At 35.0% G+C, this 16,334-nt stretch overlaps 2 protein-coding genes across 3 annotated transcripts in view; one reads left to right on the top strand and one right to left on the bottom strand.

Moving 5' to 3' along the window:
* ICE2 (interactor of little elongation complex ELL subunit 2) overlaps window positions 1-16,334 on the top strand; it is a 64,151-nt gene that overhangs the window by 16,839 nt on the left and 30,978 nt on the right. The window contains exons 7-10 of one of the 2 annotated variants that reach the window (XM_080808318.1): window positions 6,884-7,021; window positions 7,598-7,714; window positions 8,073-8,232; window positions 9,111-9,292. In XM_080808318.1, the coding sequence (XP_080664444.1) occupies window positions 6,884-7,021; window positions 7,598-7,714; window positions 8,073-8,232; window positions 9,111-9,292 (597 nt within the window). The remainder of the gene's footprint in view (window positions 1-6,883; window positions 7,022-7,597; window positions 7,715-8,072; window positions 8,233-9,110; window positions 9,293-16,334) is intronic. The other variant, XM_080808319.1, reaches the window with a different exon arrangement.
* Window positions 3,973-5,154, bottom strand: LOC308345807 (mitochondrial import inner membrane translocase subunit Tim17-A). The gene has a single exon (XM_080808320.1). It carries the CDS (start codon window positions 5,147-5,149, stop codon window positions 4,634-4,636), a length of 516 nt encoding a protein of 171 aa, XP_080664446.1. The 5' UTR covers window positions 5,150-5,154; the 3' UTR covers window positions 3,973-4,633.

The following is a 16,334-nucleotide window of genomic DNA, read 5'->3' as shown; positions in this document are numbered from 1 at the left end:
GAAACCCTAATCTAGAGGTTTTATAGTTTTAACTTTACTATGGAACTTCATTTCAAGTTTTTATGTTATAAGATGTGAGGTTTGGATCAAAGTTCATTCTTCTTTCATATGGATATCTAGTTCGAGCCTAGTAATTCTCACCTGAGAGTGATTTTGCCTCCCAGAGGACATTCGATAATGTCTGGAGACATTTTTGGTTGTCACAACTGAGGAAGGAGTACTTCCAGCATCTGGTGGGTGGAGCCAAGGATGTTGCTAAATATCCTTCAGTGTTTGGGACAGCCCCCCACCACAAAGCATCATCTGGTCCAAAATGTGGAAAGTACCAATATTGAGAAACTGCCTAGCACTATTGGTTGAAAAAGCTATTTTTTCCCTCATTGAATTGCCTTTTCACCAATGATATGTGTGTGTGTCGATTTCCTGACTCTGTTTTATTTCATTAATCTATAAATCTGTCTTTATGCCACTACCACCTAGTCTTGTAAGATTTGAAACCATGTGAGGAAAGTCCTGCAACTTTGTTCTTTTTAAAAATTGTTTTGATTCTTTTAGGCCTTTGCATTTCCATTTGGAATCCACTTGTCAATTTCTACAGTAGAGTTAGTTGGGATTTCAATAGGATTTCTTTCCATCCTGTAGAGTTTGTATTTTACAAGTATCTTTCAAAATAGTGCTTAGCTTTATTGCCTTTCTTCCCTTTCTTTTTAAATAAAATCTGACATCTCTTGTCTTTTAACTAGAAAGATTAGTTATTTACATTCATTATGATAATTAACATGCATGGACTTGTTTGTGATTTCATTTGTCTTTTTCTAAAATTCTTTCTAATTTTACTTCTTTTGAGGGGATTGACTCCTTCTTCTTTTCTTCTCCTTATTGAGTTGGAATTTATTCTTTGTTTTTCTGTTCTCCTAATGGTTACCCTTGAATTTTTACAGTGATTTTTTTCCCCCTCATTGAATTGCCTGTCATTGATGTATGGGTCAGTTTCCTGGTTCTATTCTATTTCTATTAGTCTAGGTATCTACAGAGACCGTAGAGCATTTTGACTTTCATCCATCCCTTCTGACTGATGTTATTTAATCCTTTCTTTTTGAAACCTATTATTTAAACCTGTTATTATTTTATATGAACAGTGTTTTAATTTATCTACAAATTCTGACAATTTTTGGCTTTCCATTTCTTCTTCTCAAATACATATTCTAAGGTCATCCTTAATTGTTCCTGAAATGCTTTGTGTCCTAGATGTTGCTTTGATGACTGTCTCTTGGTGATGAGCAATCTTTAGGTTTATCTGAAAACACTTTTATTTTGTTCTCCTTTTTTTTTTTTTAAAGATTTTATTTATTTATTTGACAGAGATCACAAGTAGGCAGAGAGGCAGGCAAAGAGAGAGGGGGTTCCTCTGCCGAGCAGAGAGCCAGATGTGGGGCTCGATCCCAGGACCCTGGGATCATGACCCGAGCTGAAGGCAGAGGCTTTAACCCACTGAGCCACCCAGGCACCCCTTTTGTTCTCCTTCTTATACGATAGTTTTGCCTCATACATAATTCTAAGTTGACTGTTTCGTTTCTCAATCTGAAGATTTAATTCTGCTTTTTCTGGCTTCTGTTTTTGAAAAGTATGTCATCTGTTTATCCTTTCTTTTAGGGAATCTGTCTTTTCTCTCTGACTGCTCTTTATTTTTGGCATTTAATAGTTTCACTACAATGTTGTTTCATTATGTTTCTTGTATATGTATATTCCTATCCTTTATCAGTTCTGGAAAATTCTCAGCCATATTCTGTTATTGCTTCTCCTTCATTTTCTCAGCTCTATCTTTCTGGGATTCCCATATTCCCTAGGTTAGACCGCAGTCTGTCTTCCATTCTGTCCCCCGCCCCATCTACCTCTCTCCCCCCTTTAACTGTGATAAAATATAAGTAACATAAAATTGTAACCATTTTTAAGGACAGTTGAATGGCATAAAATACTTTTTATACTGTTATAAATAAAATTCTACCGTCCACCTTTAGAACTTTTTCATCTTCCCAAGCTGAAACTCTGTACTCATTAAATAATAACTCATCATTCCCTTTTATCCCCAGTCCCTGGAAACCACCATTCTACTTTCTAGCTCTATGAATTTGACTTTTCTAGGTACCTCACATAAGCAGAGTATGTGTTCTTTTGTGATTTTTATTTCACTTAGCATAGTGTGTTCTTCATAGTTCAACCATGTTATAGTATGTGTATTTCCTTCCCTTTTTTAGAATTTATTTTTAATTGTAGTGAAATACACATAACTTAAAATTCACTACCTTCAATTATCTTTAAGTGTGCAGTTCAGTAATAGTAAGTATGTTCATATTGTTATATAGCCGATCTCCAGAATCTTTGCACCGTGCAAAACTAAGACTCTCTACCCATTTCTGAACAGTTTCTCCTAACAACACTTTTGATACCAAATACTTGTTTTGTTCCCCACCCACTCCAACACCAACCAATTCTCCCAACTCTCTGGAAGACAGCTATTCTCCATTATCCACCAATACAAGTTCTCCAGCTCTCCTAACAGTAGGCTTAGGGTTCCCATGACCTCCTCCTCTGGTTCAGTAATTTGCTACAGAACTCAGGAAGACCCTTTACTTACTATTTCTAGTTTATTATAAAGGATACAACTCAGGAACAGCCAAATGGAAGAGAGAGATGCATAGGGCAACAAATGGGGGAAGGGGCACAGAGCTTCTATGCCTTCTCCAGGCGTATCACCCTCCCAGCACCCATGTGTTCACCAACCTTGGAGCTCTCTGAACCCTGTAGTTTAGGGATTTTATGGAGGCTTTGTTTCCTAGGCATGATTGATTAAATTATTGGCTGTTGGTGATTAAGTCCATCTCCAGCCCTCTAATCACACCCTGGTCTTTCTGGCATCTGTCCCCCACTCTGGTTATCTAGGAGCCATGAGTCATCTCATTAGCAAACAAAAGATTCATTCTTGTCATTCCAGAAATTTTTAGGGTTTTAGTGCCCTGTATTAGGAACCAAGGACAAAGACCAAATATGTATTTTTTATTTTGTCACATCCATTAAAAAATAACTCTCAATTCCCACCACTCCCAGTTTGTAGCAACCACCATTCTACTTTCTGTGAATTTGATCTTCTTTAGGTAACCCCATATAATTGAAATTTATGGTATTTGTCTCTTTGTGATATATTTTACTTAATGTAATGTCTTCAAGATTCACCCCTGTTCTAGCATTTTTCTAAATTGCCTTCCTTTTTAAGGCTGAATACATATTCCATTGTATGTATTTGGACATTTTGCTTATCCGTTCATCCATTGATGGTCACTCTGGTTACTTCCATCTTTTGGCAGTTGTGAATAACCCTGCTTTGAACATGGGTGTGCAAATACAGTTCAGATCTCCGTTTTGTGAGCCTTAAATATGAGTCTCATGTTCAGCTCCTCATCTGATCTTCCCACTGGAGGAGGCGTTTGACCTCAAGATACCTCATCTTTTATGCGTTTTCTGCACACAGCCCCTATTTCTTCTCACTGTAGGTGTGTCAGGTTTATTTATTTACTTACGGTCCTTGAGATTCTTTTTGCTTTTTACTAAGCCAAGTAATGCATTAAAGTTGTTAGTTGTAATTTATCCAGTATCTAGTGGGATTTGGATAGAAGTGCTCTCTCTGTAAAGTATGCCTACTCTATCATACTGCCATAAGTAGTGTCCATTGTTTTTACATTTCAAACATGTATAATACTATATTTTTCCTTCTTGACCCAAAATAAAATCTAGCAGAGTCATTTTCACCTTTCTTTGTAATGATAGATCTGTAGTATGTACTTGCATGTGCTTTTGGTGTGTTTAGTTTTCAAGATATTTTGAATATTAAATAACATTTGGTGGTTGGGTGATGGGAAACAGCCAGAATCTCTTTTTTTTTTTTTTTTTTTTTTTTTTTTTTTTTTTTTTCAAAGGTAAAGAAAGTTTTACATCTGACATTGTCAAAACCAAAAAATCACATATTTTACTTTCAAAGTAAAGGATATTTTATCTCAGCCTTCAATCCACACAGTTATCTACTGTGAGACAATCCATGTTAACTCCGCATAATTCTTCTCATACATAATTTACTTCAAGTGAGATGAGAGCCTAACTATAAAACATGCAATTTTCAATACACTTTGCATTATCTGAAGTATTCAAGGTTGAAAAGTAGAACTCTACAACTTATCTTAAAAGAAAGAGCGAATTCCAGGAGTTTTTTATTGTTTGGCTGACAGAACACACAAAACCAGGCAGAGAAGTCCCCAAAGAAATGTTGGTCACGTTTCACTGTTGTTTGCCCTGTGGTCCTTCATGTTCTAAGCATTTATTATATTTTCTTTTAAAGATATTAGACATTTATTTTGATCACAAATGCAATCCAACTGTGAATAAATAAATGTATTGTCTTTTAACGTCTGCGCCCCACCCCCGCAATGTTCCCTTAAATAGAAAAAAGAGCTAAATGTCTCTTCAAAGCCTATTTGGCCATAGCTGTCCCACCTGTGGTTTTAAAAACAGACTATAACTTCTCTTCTGAAATTCCTTCTTGAACTACAGCTCATTCTGTTACAGAAATCCTGGGACAGAAGTCCTACTGATATTGTCGATAGTCTCCAAAAGGTGAGGATGGTAACTGGGCTGAAGGCAGCTGAGAAGGATCTTCAGCAAACTGAGGGCCATTGGGAAACTGGGCAGAGGCAAATCTTGTCAACAAGATACCAGCTCCTTCAATTAAAGCTAGGAGAATGCCACCCATCGCTGCTGACCCAACCATGGCCACTGGTCCATTTCTTGCTGCTAGTATGGCTCCTGTTAAGGCACCACTTGTGATGGAGTTCCAGGGATCTTCTTTCCCCCTGACTTGAACCATACTGCAGTCAATCATGGAAAATAAACCTCCCCAAACTGCAAAGCTACCTCCCAACTGCGGAGCCCTGGTTTTAATAGCCGTCAAACTCCCTCGTAGTCTGTGGTTTACGCCCACTGGAGAATTTCGAAAACCTTTTATTGCCTGAAAGATACCACCGCCTATGGTACCCATTGTAAAGGCCCCACCGCAATCATCGACAATTCGCCAAGGGCAAGGTTCTCGCGCGTACTCCTCCATCTTGACTCCACCTGCGCGAGTCCAGCCAGAATCTCTTAACCTTCATAGCTGTTTTTCAAAGACAAATAAATTATTAGTTAAAAAATGATCCTTTAGTTGCTTGATACCTACTAGTTATGAAATATCTCTAATAATATACAGTAATATATCTGAATATAAGAGTAAAACTGTTAGATTTTCCTGTGACTTTCTCTTTCCCTAATTACTTATTTAAGTAATTACTAAGTTAGAAGCACTAACTTCCAACAGAGTTTTACTAAGAGAGATGTGTGAGCAAATATCTAACTAGAATAGTCTCTGTGTCATATAGTTCTTATATATTGCTTTCTTTTGCATGTGTAGGTTCAAGTTCTCGTTCTTTTAATGGCTGCTATAGGATGGCAATGTTAGGGGTGGAAGTTAACTAATATAAATGAGCAAAGATACTATGCAGATCTAACTGCAGTTGAGATTTTTAAAAACAAACCACGTTTCCATGTTAACCCACATCTGCCTTAGTTGCAAATAATATCCCAAATAAAATACCAAAGTCAGCATTGAAAAGAATGGGTGGAGGGGGAAAACGTGAAAGACAGCAGGGAGTGAGGATTAAGAAAGGGGAGAAGAGGATATGAGATTAGATGAAAAGAGACTGGAGTAAAGTTAACAATTTGTAATTTAACAAATTTTATAAATGTCTGAAGGGAAAGAGGATATAAAAATTACAAAGATATGCTTATTGCTAATTTACTTTTGTGATATAAAGTAAATTCTAAAAGCTTCAGATTAGATTCATTGACAGGAAAAATTCATTGACAAGAAAAAATATGTTTCTTAGAAGATGATATACATATTTTTTAAAAGATTTTTATTTATTTATTTGATAGACGGAGATTACAAGTAGGCAGAGAGGCAGGGAGAGAGAGAGGAAGAAGCAGGCTCCCTGCTGAGCAGAGAGCCCGATGTGGGGCTCAATCCCAGGACCCTGAGACCATGACCTGAGCCGAAGGCAGAGGCTTTATTTAACCCACTGAGCCACCCAGGCGCCCTGATATACATATGTTTTTTAATTATAACCCCACTCCTACCCCAAATCACTGTGCATCTTTGATTTATTTACATGTTATCACAATGTCATGTATTCTGCTTGAGTAAAGCTGTGAATTTTATTTCCTTCTTGATTATATTTCCTGGTAAGTTATTAGTATTTTGAAAAGTTTGGAGAGAAGAAAATACTAAGTACTCCATCATTTAATTAGTTTTAATGTTGTTATTTATTTTTTTAGACTGTAGAGTAGGGTGATTTCTTGGATAACTACTTGGTTAATTCTTTGTGCTTGGGAATATTTTTAGTGTATTGAACTTATTTATTTCTAATTAGTCATATATCTGCTTTTATTGCAAGAAAATGTGTTAAAATTTTCATGTGGCTTTATTTCCTTGACAGTTTCTTAAATAGCACAGAAAATATGATGCATCTTTTCTATTTAATTTTAAATTTTAATACTATTGCTAATTTTAGTATTATTAAATACCAATCATTTAAGAAATTAGGTTAAAAAGAATTATTATGAAAATAAGAGAGTAACTCAAGTAAGGAATATACATTATGCTTGGATTATTAGAATTTTGATTAATGAAATGAGACTAATATTCGTAATGAATAATTATATAGTCACATGTAACTAAGTTACTTTTGTTGTATTATTAGGAAAATATGGTACAAATGAATTTCTCTTCATTTTTATTTCCTAGCAAATTTTAAGAGCTTGTATTGAACAAGTGAAAAAATATCCAGAGTTCTATAGTCTTCATGAAGTCACAAGTTTAATGGGATTCTTCCCATTCAGAATAGAAATGGGATTAAAGTTAGAAAAAACTCTTCTCGCATTGGTAAGGTTTACCAATGAAGGTATAAACTTATTTTGTCTGAAACATAACCTATATTTCAGGTGGAAAATATATATGTTTAGGTTTTGAACAATAATGAGCGGTAACTTCTAAAATATGCAATGCAAATGTATCTTTTTTATTTTATAGATATTAGTACTTGATATATTTTTTTTAAATGTCACTACCAACTTTATTTCTTGGTTTTCTTTTCTTCGTTTCTTATCTTTCTTAATGTTCCAAAGTACAACAGGGAACCTTTTTTCTTTCAAATTATTTTACTCAAAATCACTGGAAGTAAGTGTGTATAGAGAGGATATTTTAGAGTTTCTGATATATTTTTACCTTATGAAATGGAAGGTTAGAATGTAAAGTGGTAAGGAAAATGGCATGGCACTCTTGTCTTGAACCTTTAAAAAAAAAAACACATGTAGGTTATCAAGCAAAATCATGGAAGTCATGGCTTTTAAGAAGTCTCTGGAGTGGAGAATTCTAAGAGTTTCATATGATGAAAAGATACTTTTCTTAGGGAAAAAAATACATGTGATATTTGCAATAAGAGATTCCCTTTTTTCTTAGGGCAGTGTAAAATATGTGAAAACTGTATTTCCCTCAATGCCTGTGAAGTTGCAGCTCTCAAAAGATAACATATCTACCACTGAGACACCAGAAAAAGCAGCTGCAGCTATGCATTATGTAAGTAGGAAAGTACTTTTGGATTTTCCCAAGTAATCTTCTGTACCTCATAAAGTACATATGATCTTATTGTTCTAAAGTCCCCTTCTTGGGGTGTCTGGGTGGCTCTGCTGGTTAAGCATGTACTTTCAGCTGGGGTCATGATCTCAGGGTCCTGGGATCGAGCCCCAGGTCGTGCTCCCTATTCCACCTCCCTACTCCCCCAGCTCATGCTTTCTTGTTCCCTCTCTCTTTCAAATAAATAAAATCTTAAAAAAAAAAAAAAAGTCCCCTTCTTAAATGTCTCCCTTCTTTTCAGTACATCATCAAAGAAATTTTCAATAAATAAAATGGTAACAAGTTATATGTTGTTTTTCAGGATATTAGTAAAGATCCAAATGCAGAGAAGCTTGTTTCAAGGTATCACCCTCAGATAGCTCTAACCAGTCAATCATTATTTACATTATTAAATAATCACGGACCAAACTACAAGGAACAGTGGGAAATTCCTGTGTGTATTCAAGTAATACCCGTTGCAGGTTTGTGATTTACCATATCAAGTAATAATCTCAAAAGAGGAGTTGGAACAGTTGTATTTCAGCTGTCTAAATATAGGTGGTCATTTGTCAAATAAAAAAAAATCTTAGGTTTTGATTTAAGGAGGATGTAAATTTTACATTTACATTTAGTAGAACTTTAAATATATAATACTACTATAGGGTTCATCCTCATATATGAGTAATTAGATATATAAAACTTGTATTCATATTGGGGGAGGTAAGAGAGAAATAGTTATGGTTTAGGGTACCCAAAAATACATGAACTAGTGAAGCTCTGTCTTTCATTGAAATGAAAAGAATGCAGTACTTTATTAGATAATCTCAAATGGTGAGTTTCCAAGACTTATTTTCTTGTCTGGTATTGGAATTCAGAATTACAACAGGTCTTTCCTTGTAAGCATAGGATTGTTTTTCCTTGGACAGTAAAGTTAATATCTTCTAGAATTCATGTTATTATATATAACAATTATAGTCAATATAGAAATATCTGATAAAATGAAATTACAGATTAGAGTTTAATATAATATATTCTCTGTGGTTAAATTTCATCACTTTTTGAAAATATAGTCCTATAAGAACTGAGTAATAATGACAGGTAAAAGTATAGGAAATGAAAAGCAGAAAATCTTTTTTAAAATTTATTAGAGAACATTTTTTTCTTCCTAGTCAAATTTTCTCACCCTTATAACTGTAGGGGACAATTAAAGATCACAGGTTCAAGGGTGGCAAATACATGAGGTGTGCTACACTTTCTTATGCTCTATTTCTTTATTTGGTGATCTTTCTGTCTTGCATCCTGTTTGTTTTGAAATAGAACTTCTAGAAACTAACCTCTTTCTTCTGTTTTTTGTTTTAAGGTTCAAAACCAGTTAAAGTAATTTATATTAATTCACCACTTCCCCAAAAGAAAATGACAATGAGAGAGAGAAATCAAATCTTCCATGAAGTTCCATTAAAATTCATGATGTCCAAAAACACATCTGTTCCAGTCTCTGCAGTATTTATGGACAAACCAGAAGATTATATGTCTGAAATGGAAGTATGTAATGCTTGCTTTTTTTTTTTTTTAAGGGAATGTTCTTCTTTATCTTTTTGAAGCATAAAGTTTTATTACAAGTCTTTGAATCTAGTAGTTAAAAATAAAAGCTTTAGATTGATACTTAAATTTGAACCCCAGGTCAAGCTAGACTTTAAGCAACTAATTTAACTTCCCTCAACCTCAGTTATCTCCTTTTGTAAAAGAAAGATGATGATATGTACTTCAAAAGACTGTGGTAAGGATTAAGTTTGATATTATATGTAAAATGCTGAGTACAGTCTTTAGTATATACGTAAAAACTTAGTGGTGGTGGTAATCATGATAGTGGTTTTATTTAATTGGCCTCATTCATATTCAAGAGTTTTTAAGTATGAAAAGGAATAGATGAGTTTGATTGGTACAGAAAAGTATTTGGCCAGATTGTTAATCTTTTTCCGTATACTCAGTAGCTGCGTGACCTTAGGCAAGCTTCATAATTTCTCTGTCTCTAGTTTGCTCATCTGTAAAATGGGTTTCATGACAGTACCTAACTCAGGATTATTTGGGATTAAATGAGTTAATACAAGTAAAGCATTTAGGACAATGCCTGGCACTCCATAAATACTATTTTTATTATTTCATGTTTCGACAAAACTTTATTCATTTTACTCATTTTACAAATACTTATTGAGCAGATACTGTCCTATGCACTGAGGATACAGCAGTGAATAAAACTAAAGTCTCTTTTTCTCTCACAGTTTATATTAGTGATAGAGAATGCAGATAATTAATAAAACCTCAGGGAACAAGCAGTTAGTGATAAATGCTATTCAGAAAAATAGAGTAGGCTAAGGGTAAAGAGATGGGAATGAGACTATTTTAAATTGATGACCAAGAAGGTTTTTCCAAGGAGAGAAAATTTGAACAAAGACTTGAATAAAGTGAAGGAGCAAACAAAATCAGAAAATAAAATAGAAAAACTTTTTAGTTTATTTTATTTGTACCTAGGAACTCATACTATTTTAAGAATATTGGCCTTTTGTGTTCCATATTTGTTTTTCTCTGCTGTTAGCCATTAATTTATTTATGGTGTAATATCATAAAGTACTTCCAAAGTTTGAGTTTTCTTTTTTTACATTTTTTTTAAAGATTTTATTTATCTATTTGACAGACAGAGATCACAAGCAGGCAGAGAGGCAGGCGGAGGGGGGTGGTTGGGCAGAAGCAGGCTTCCTGCTGAGCAGAGAGCCCAATGCGGGACTGGATCCCAGGACCCTGGAATCATGACCTGAGCCGAAGGCAGCGGCTCAACTGACTGAGCCACCCAGGTGCCCCAACTTTTTTTACATTTTTAAATCTATCTTATACTTGGTGTGAGGTGAATGTCAAGAAGTAACAAGCACTATGAAGAAACATGAAGTAGGTTAAAAGGGATAAAAGTGACAGAGTAACTTCTTTCGGTAATGGTAAACAAAGTAATTTGGACCTTTACCATTACTGATTACAACTTAAAAAGCTGGACAAAATATTAAAATTTCTTTCTTAGAATCATCAAAGAGCTAACAAGATAGTGAGGAATTACAGGGCTGAGATACTGGAGAAGACCAGAATCCAGAGAGTTAGTCTTAGAGTCATTTTTGTCCTGAATGGATTTGCCGTTTCTGAAAGGGCAGCAAAAAAAAAAAAAAAAAAAAGAACTATGCTTTTGGCAACATCACAAGACTAGGGGGACAAAAGTCAAAGTTTGATTTTCTACCAAGGGCTTGAACCCTGCAGAGCTGCACCCCAGGAGTAAGGGTGAACTAGAAATAAATCCACTTTCTCAGAGATTGTAATTGTTTTCAGGCCTTGAACTTGGATCGAGATGCTTTTGGATTGCTAGTGTCTCTAGACATATAGTAAGAAAAAAATGAAAATGATTCTTAGAGGAACATAATGTCATTTTGAGCCATAAATTATTTCTATAGTTAACTCTTTAAATAAAGTATCCAGAAAGCATAAGGATAACTGAACTGGATATTGTGAGCAAGAACCATCAGAAACAATGGCCAAAGAAATTGACTCATGGAAACAGATCCTACAGTTATCAGTCACAAACTGTTAGCTAGCTCTGTTTAATTATACAGTGTTCAAGGAAATTAAATACATGCTTAAAAATTTCAATGAGGAGCTAGGAACTTTAAAAGAGATGATAGATTTGGAAAAGAACTAAAGAAAAAATTATCAACTGAAAAATACAGCAACTTAAGAATTTTGTAAATGGGGTTATTAGCGCCTTAAATAAAGCTGAAAAGAGAATTGATAAACTGGAAGATGGTTCTGAAAAGACTATCCATAATGAAACACAGACAAAAATTTAGAAAAAAGGGAGAATAGGGCAAGAGATGCAGAGGATATAGTGAACATCTAACATATGTGTAGTTTTACCCAGAATAGTATAAAAGAGATAATCAGACCAAAGCAATAGTTGGAAACAAAGAAGAAACCCTTTTTTTTTTTTTTTAAGATTTTATTTCATTTATTTGACAGAGAAGGAGAGAGATCACAAGTAGGCAGAGAGGCAGGCAGAGAGAGAGGAGGAAGCAGGCTCCCTGCTGAGCAGAGAGCCTAGACACGGGGCTCGATCCCAAGACCCTGAGATCATGACCTGAGCTGAAGGCAGAGGCTTAATCCACTGAGCCACCCAGGCGCCCCAAGGAAGAAACTCTTAAAAGCCACCAGAAACCAGGTACCTGGGTGGCACAGTTAGTTAAGTGTCCAACTCTTGATTTCAGCTCAGGTAGTGATTTTAGGGTCATGAGATTGAGCCCTGCATTGGGCTCTGTGCTCAGCTTGGAGTCAGCTTGAGACTCTCTCTCCCCCTTTCCCTCTGCTTCTCCCTGCCTCTTTCTCTCTCTAATATAGATGAATAAGTAAATCTTAAAAAAAAAAAAAAAAAAAAAAAACCACCAGAAAAACAAAAGGCACATTACCATTATAGGACTAAGAGACTAGCAAGTAATTTGTCAACAACAACAATGGAACCCATAAGACACTGGTATAATATATTGTGCCAAAATGACCCATACACTAAAATTCTTAATCAGGGGAAATACCCTTAAATAAAAAATTAAAGATATTTTCAGATAAAAACTGGGTTTGCTACCAGAAGACTGCCTCTATGGGATGTTCTTCGGGCACAAGGAAGATAATCCCAGACAGGAGGAGAATGGTACAGATGCAAGAAGGAATAAAGAAAAACAAGTGAAAATAATATGGGTAGGTTGTAATTTGTAGATGAGTCCAGGGACACTCAGAAAATTAAGAGAGTTCTGAGATGACCTGAGCCATAAAAAGCCTAGAAACTAACCAACCAAAGCTCCTTCCAAAACAAAAGCCTTCACTCAAACTAAAAGAGTTCATATTGAGCAAAACAAGAACATTAAAGGAAAGGAAAAGAGAAGTTTTCATATAACTGAGGGAGAGGAGACTAGAGAAAGCAGATTTCAGAATGTACTTAAGATTTTAAACACATACACACACACAAATTTATATACATACATACATACCTACCTACATACAAAAATACATACCTTGTGGTAACTTGGAGCATGAGCTTAGAGCCATGAAGTTCAGAAAGCTCTCTTGGCATGCCCTTACACAGGATTGTCCTGCCATAGGGGCAGGAGAACCCATCAAATTTAAAGACAAGAAACAGAAGAGGATTGTTGATGGAAACCCTTATAAAAGTACTAGAGAAATAAAGATAACTGCTGTAACATTTCCACAGACAAGTGAAGAAGGATGTACCAACAAAACATGAAATGAGTTCATCCTTTGCTGTAGAAATCTCAATTCTAGAAATATAGCTCAGAAGTACACTAGGGAGGGGTGCCTTGCTGGCTTTAATGGTAGAACATGACTCTTGATCTTGGGGTTGTAGGTTCAAACCCTGCTTTGAGTGTAGAAGTTACTTAAAATCTTACCAGGATGCTTAAGTGGCTCAGTCAGTTAATTGTCTTCAGCTCAGGTTGTGACCCCAGAGTCCTGGGATTGAGTCTGGAATGAGGCTCCTTGCTCAGCAGGGAGCCAGCTTCTCCTTCTGACTGTCCTGGGATTGAGTCCCAAACGGGGCTCCCTGCTCAGCGGAAGTCTGCTTCTTCCTCTGCCCCTGCCCCCCTGCTCATGCTTTCTCTCTCTCTGATGGATAAATAAATAAAATCTTCAAAGAAGTTGAGTAAAAAGCCTTATCATAATAATGAGATAGTCTCAAAAAGATGCCAGAGCCAGCTGGAGGGTTTCCTATTGACCAGAGATGTGTCAGTTTGACATGACATGGAATGACTGCAGTGGATTAAAACATGTGAAATATGTTAAAACCCCTGAACTCATAATGATACTTAAAAAAAATTACTAGTCACCTTTGGAGGGTGCTAGTGCATATAGTCATTCTAAAAACTGTTTATAAAAAGAAAAGATACCAGATATTTGTCTTGCCTTTCTAGTACAAACTATATTTTAGGGTAATGTTAGAATATGACTGTCACCATTTTGCAGCTCCTAATGAAATAGTGAATCTGAGCAATAATCATCAGTGGTGGCTATTTAAAATCATCAGTGAGGGTTTTCATAATGGACAGATTAAGTTGTGGACACTTGATGAACCAACAAATCGATTGTAATATCACAAGAAGAAAGACAACCAGACATCATTAGCCTCTTGGCTGAAGTAGGAAGTACATAGTACCACCATATTCAGGTTAAAAAACAACAACAAAAAAACTATACCTGAATCTAATAAAGCTACTAGATTGTTTTAATAGGAAATTTAGGGAATAGAAGAATGTGTTAAATGACAGAGGGATAAAGAAGCTAAAATCCAGAATTGGACATTTTTGCAGGATAACTAACTTATTTTTTCCTATAAATATATGGTAATACGGGAGTTGGCAGAATATGGGGGGGAGGCATTTGACAAATTAAAGAAAATTGAGAGCTTTGTCAACCAAATACAGTGTGGGGATCTTGATTAGATCCTGGTTCCAATAAACAATTGTAAAATATATATATATCAGACTTGGAAATTTTAACACTGATTAGGTATTTTATGACATTAAGGAATTATTTTTATTGATATAACTAATGATATGTTTTAGAGAAGAATCCTTCTACAACTGCATACTGAAGTATTTACAGACAAGTGATACTTAAAATTTTATTTAAGTTCTGTTAGAGATGAGACCATTGTTTTCAATTCATTAATTTTTGGTTTTGTAATTATTAAATTTATTCATTTTATTATATAATTATATTAGTGTTATTTTCTTATTTCTTGAAAAGGCTGTGAATGGTATTTCTGATCTTCAGTGTTCTATTTTCTGTTCCGTTTTAACTATTCTGCAATTATTTGTATTTTCTTCTTTTATCCAACAATTTGGAGGGTTTTTTAGGGTCCAAGTGCTTGGCTTTATTGTTGTTTGTTTGTATTTATTCTTAATGATTTTTAATTTTATTTTCTTCTAAACAGAGAGTAAGATCTTAGCAGATTCTGCTTTGTGCTATATTGATGTTTTCTTTATATGTTAATTTATAGTCCATCTTTGGAAATGCCCCTTGGATTCTTGGGAGGGAAAAGGTATATCTTTGTAGTCTATATATGTGTTTTCAGTCATTCATATATATTGGTTTCATTTAATAGTAAATGTACTTCCTATATCCCTATTTTACTCAGAGACAGTGTACTGTTGACTAAGTGCAGTTGTGTTTCTGTCAAATTTTCCTTTTATTCTTCAATTTTGACTACCTGTTTTAAAGTTATTTGGCATGTCACAATTCACTATTCATGGATTTCATCTTTTTTCAATGTAGGATTCCTTTGATGCTTTTTGCATTGAATTCTGCTTTGTCTAACACTTTATATTGCTCTCTTTTACTTCCATTTCTTAATATTATGTCCCATTGTTTTGTTTTTAACCTTTCTGTGTAAGAATGCCTCATGTAAACAGCATATGGTTTTCTTTTCTTTCCTTTCCTTTTTTTTTTTTTTTAACTAAATTTCGTGGTCTATTTTATAAGAGTTACATTTACTGAGAAGTTTTTTACTATGTGCCAGGGACTATGCCAAGAAACTTTCTATATACAAGTTCTCATTTAATCCTTAGAACAAATCCCAGAAGATAACCCTATCATCACTATTTAGAAATGAGGAAATTGAAGTTCAGAGAGGTTGAATAACTTAATGGGTTTTTCTTTCTTACTCATTATGTGATTGCTGTTAGACATTTCCTCCCTCAGATCCTCAACTGTGTGACTAGTGGGTGTGCATAGCTTGTAACCAGATTTTTATAGTATTTATCTAAAGTCCTTTGCTAGATTGAGGAGAGATCTATTGCTGCTTGGAGAGAGGACAGTTTATTCTTGAACAAATTAAAGCTGTCTGTAGTTCTTCCTTTACCAAAACAGTACATGAAAAACTACAGCCTCAATGGCTTCATGTCCCAGAAGACAATAAAATCATTTCCTGTCCATATTACTAGGAGTTGTTTTTTGAGTAGGTGTAGAAAATCACTGATGATGTTAGGAATACATCAGAGGCTGGTGACCCTTCCCAAGCTGCATTAAAAAGCAGCTTCCTCACAGTGGCAAAGAGGCTTTCCTCCTGGTCAGCTAAGTACAGGTGTCTCTGCAAGAGTGTAATGGAGTGGTTATCATTGAAAATCTACTGCCTTCCTATTTGACCCCACACTGGTTCTTTGTGGTTCTATTTTCTGATGAGTGGAAATTCCTTTTGGGATATACAGGTTCACAAGTATTCCCTATTTCCTATGCTGTTACAACTTGGCATATTTGTCTTGTGTTTCATCAGCATTTCAGTGGGAAGGCTGAAGGGGAGGAGGGTGGGGGGATGGTGTAACCTGGTGACGAGCATTAAGGAGGGCATGTGATGTAATGAGTGCTGTGTGTTATATACAACTGATGAATCACTGAACTCTGCCTTGAAACTAAAAATATACTGTATATTAATTGAATTTAAATTTTAAAAAATTATTTGAAAACAAGAAAAAAATAGTGATCCATTAAACTC

The sequence above is a fragment of the Martes martes genome, assembly GCF_963455335.1.
Source record: "Martes martes genome assembly, chromosome: 7".
Taxonomy (NCBI): Eukaryota; Metazoa; Chordata; class Mammalia; order Carnivora; family Mustelidae; genus Martes; species Martes martes.
The sequence above is the reverse complement of the archived record's forward strand: the minus strand, read 5'-3'. Positions and strand labels throughout refer to the sequence as shown.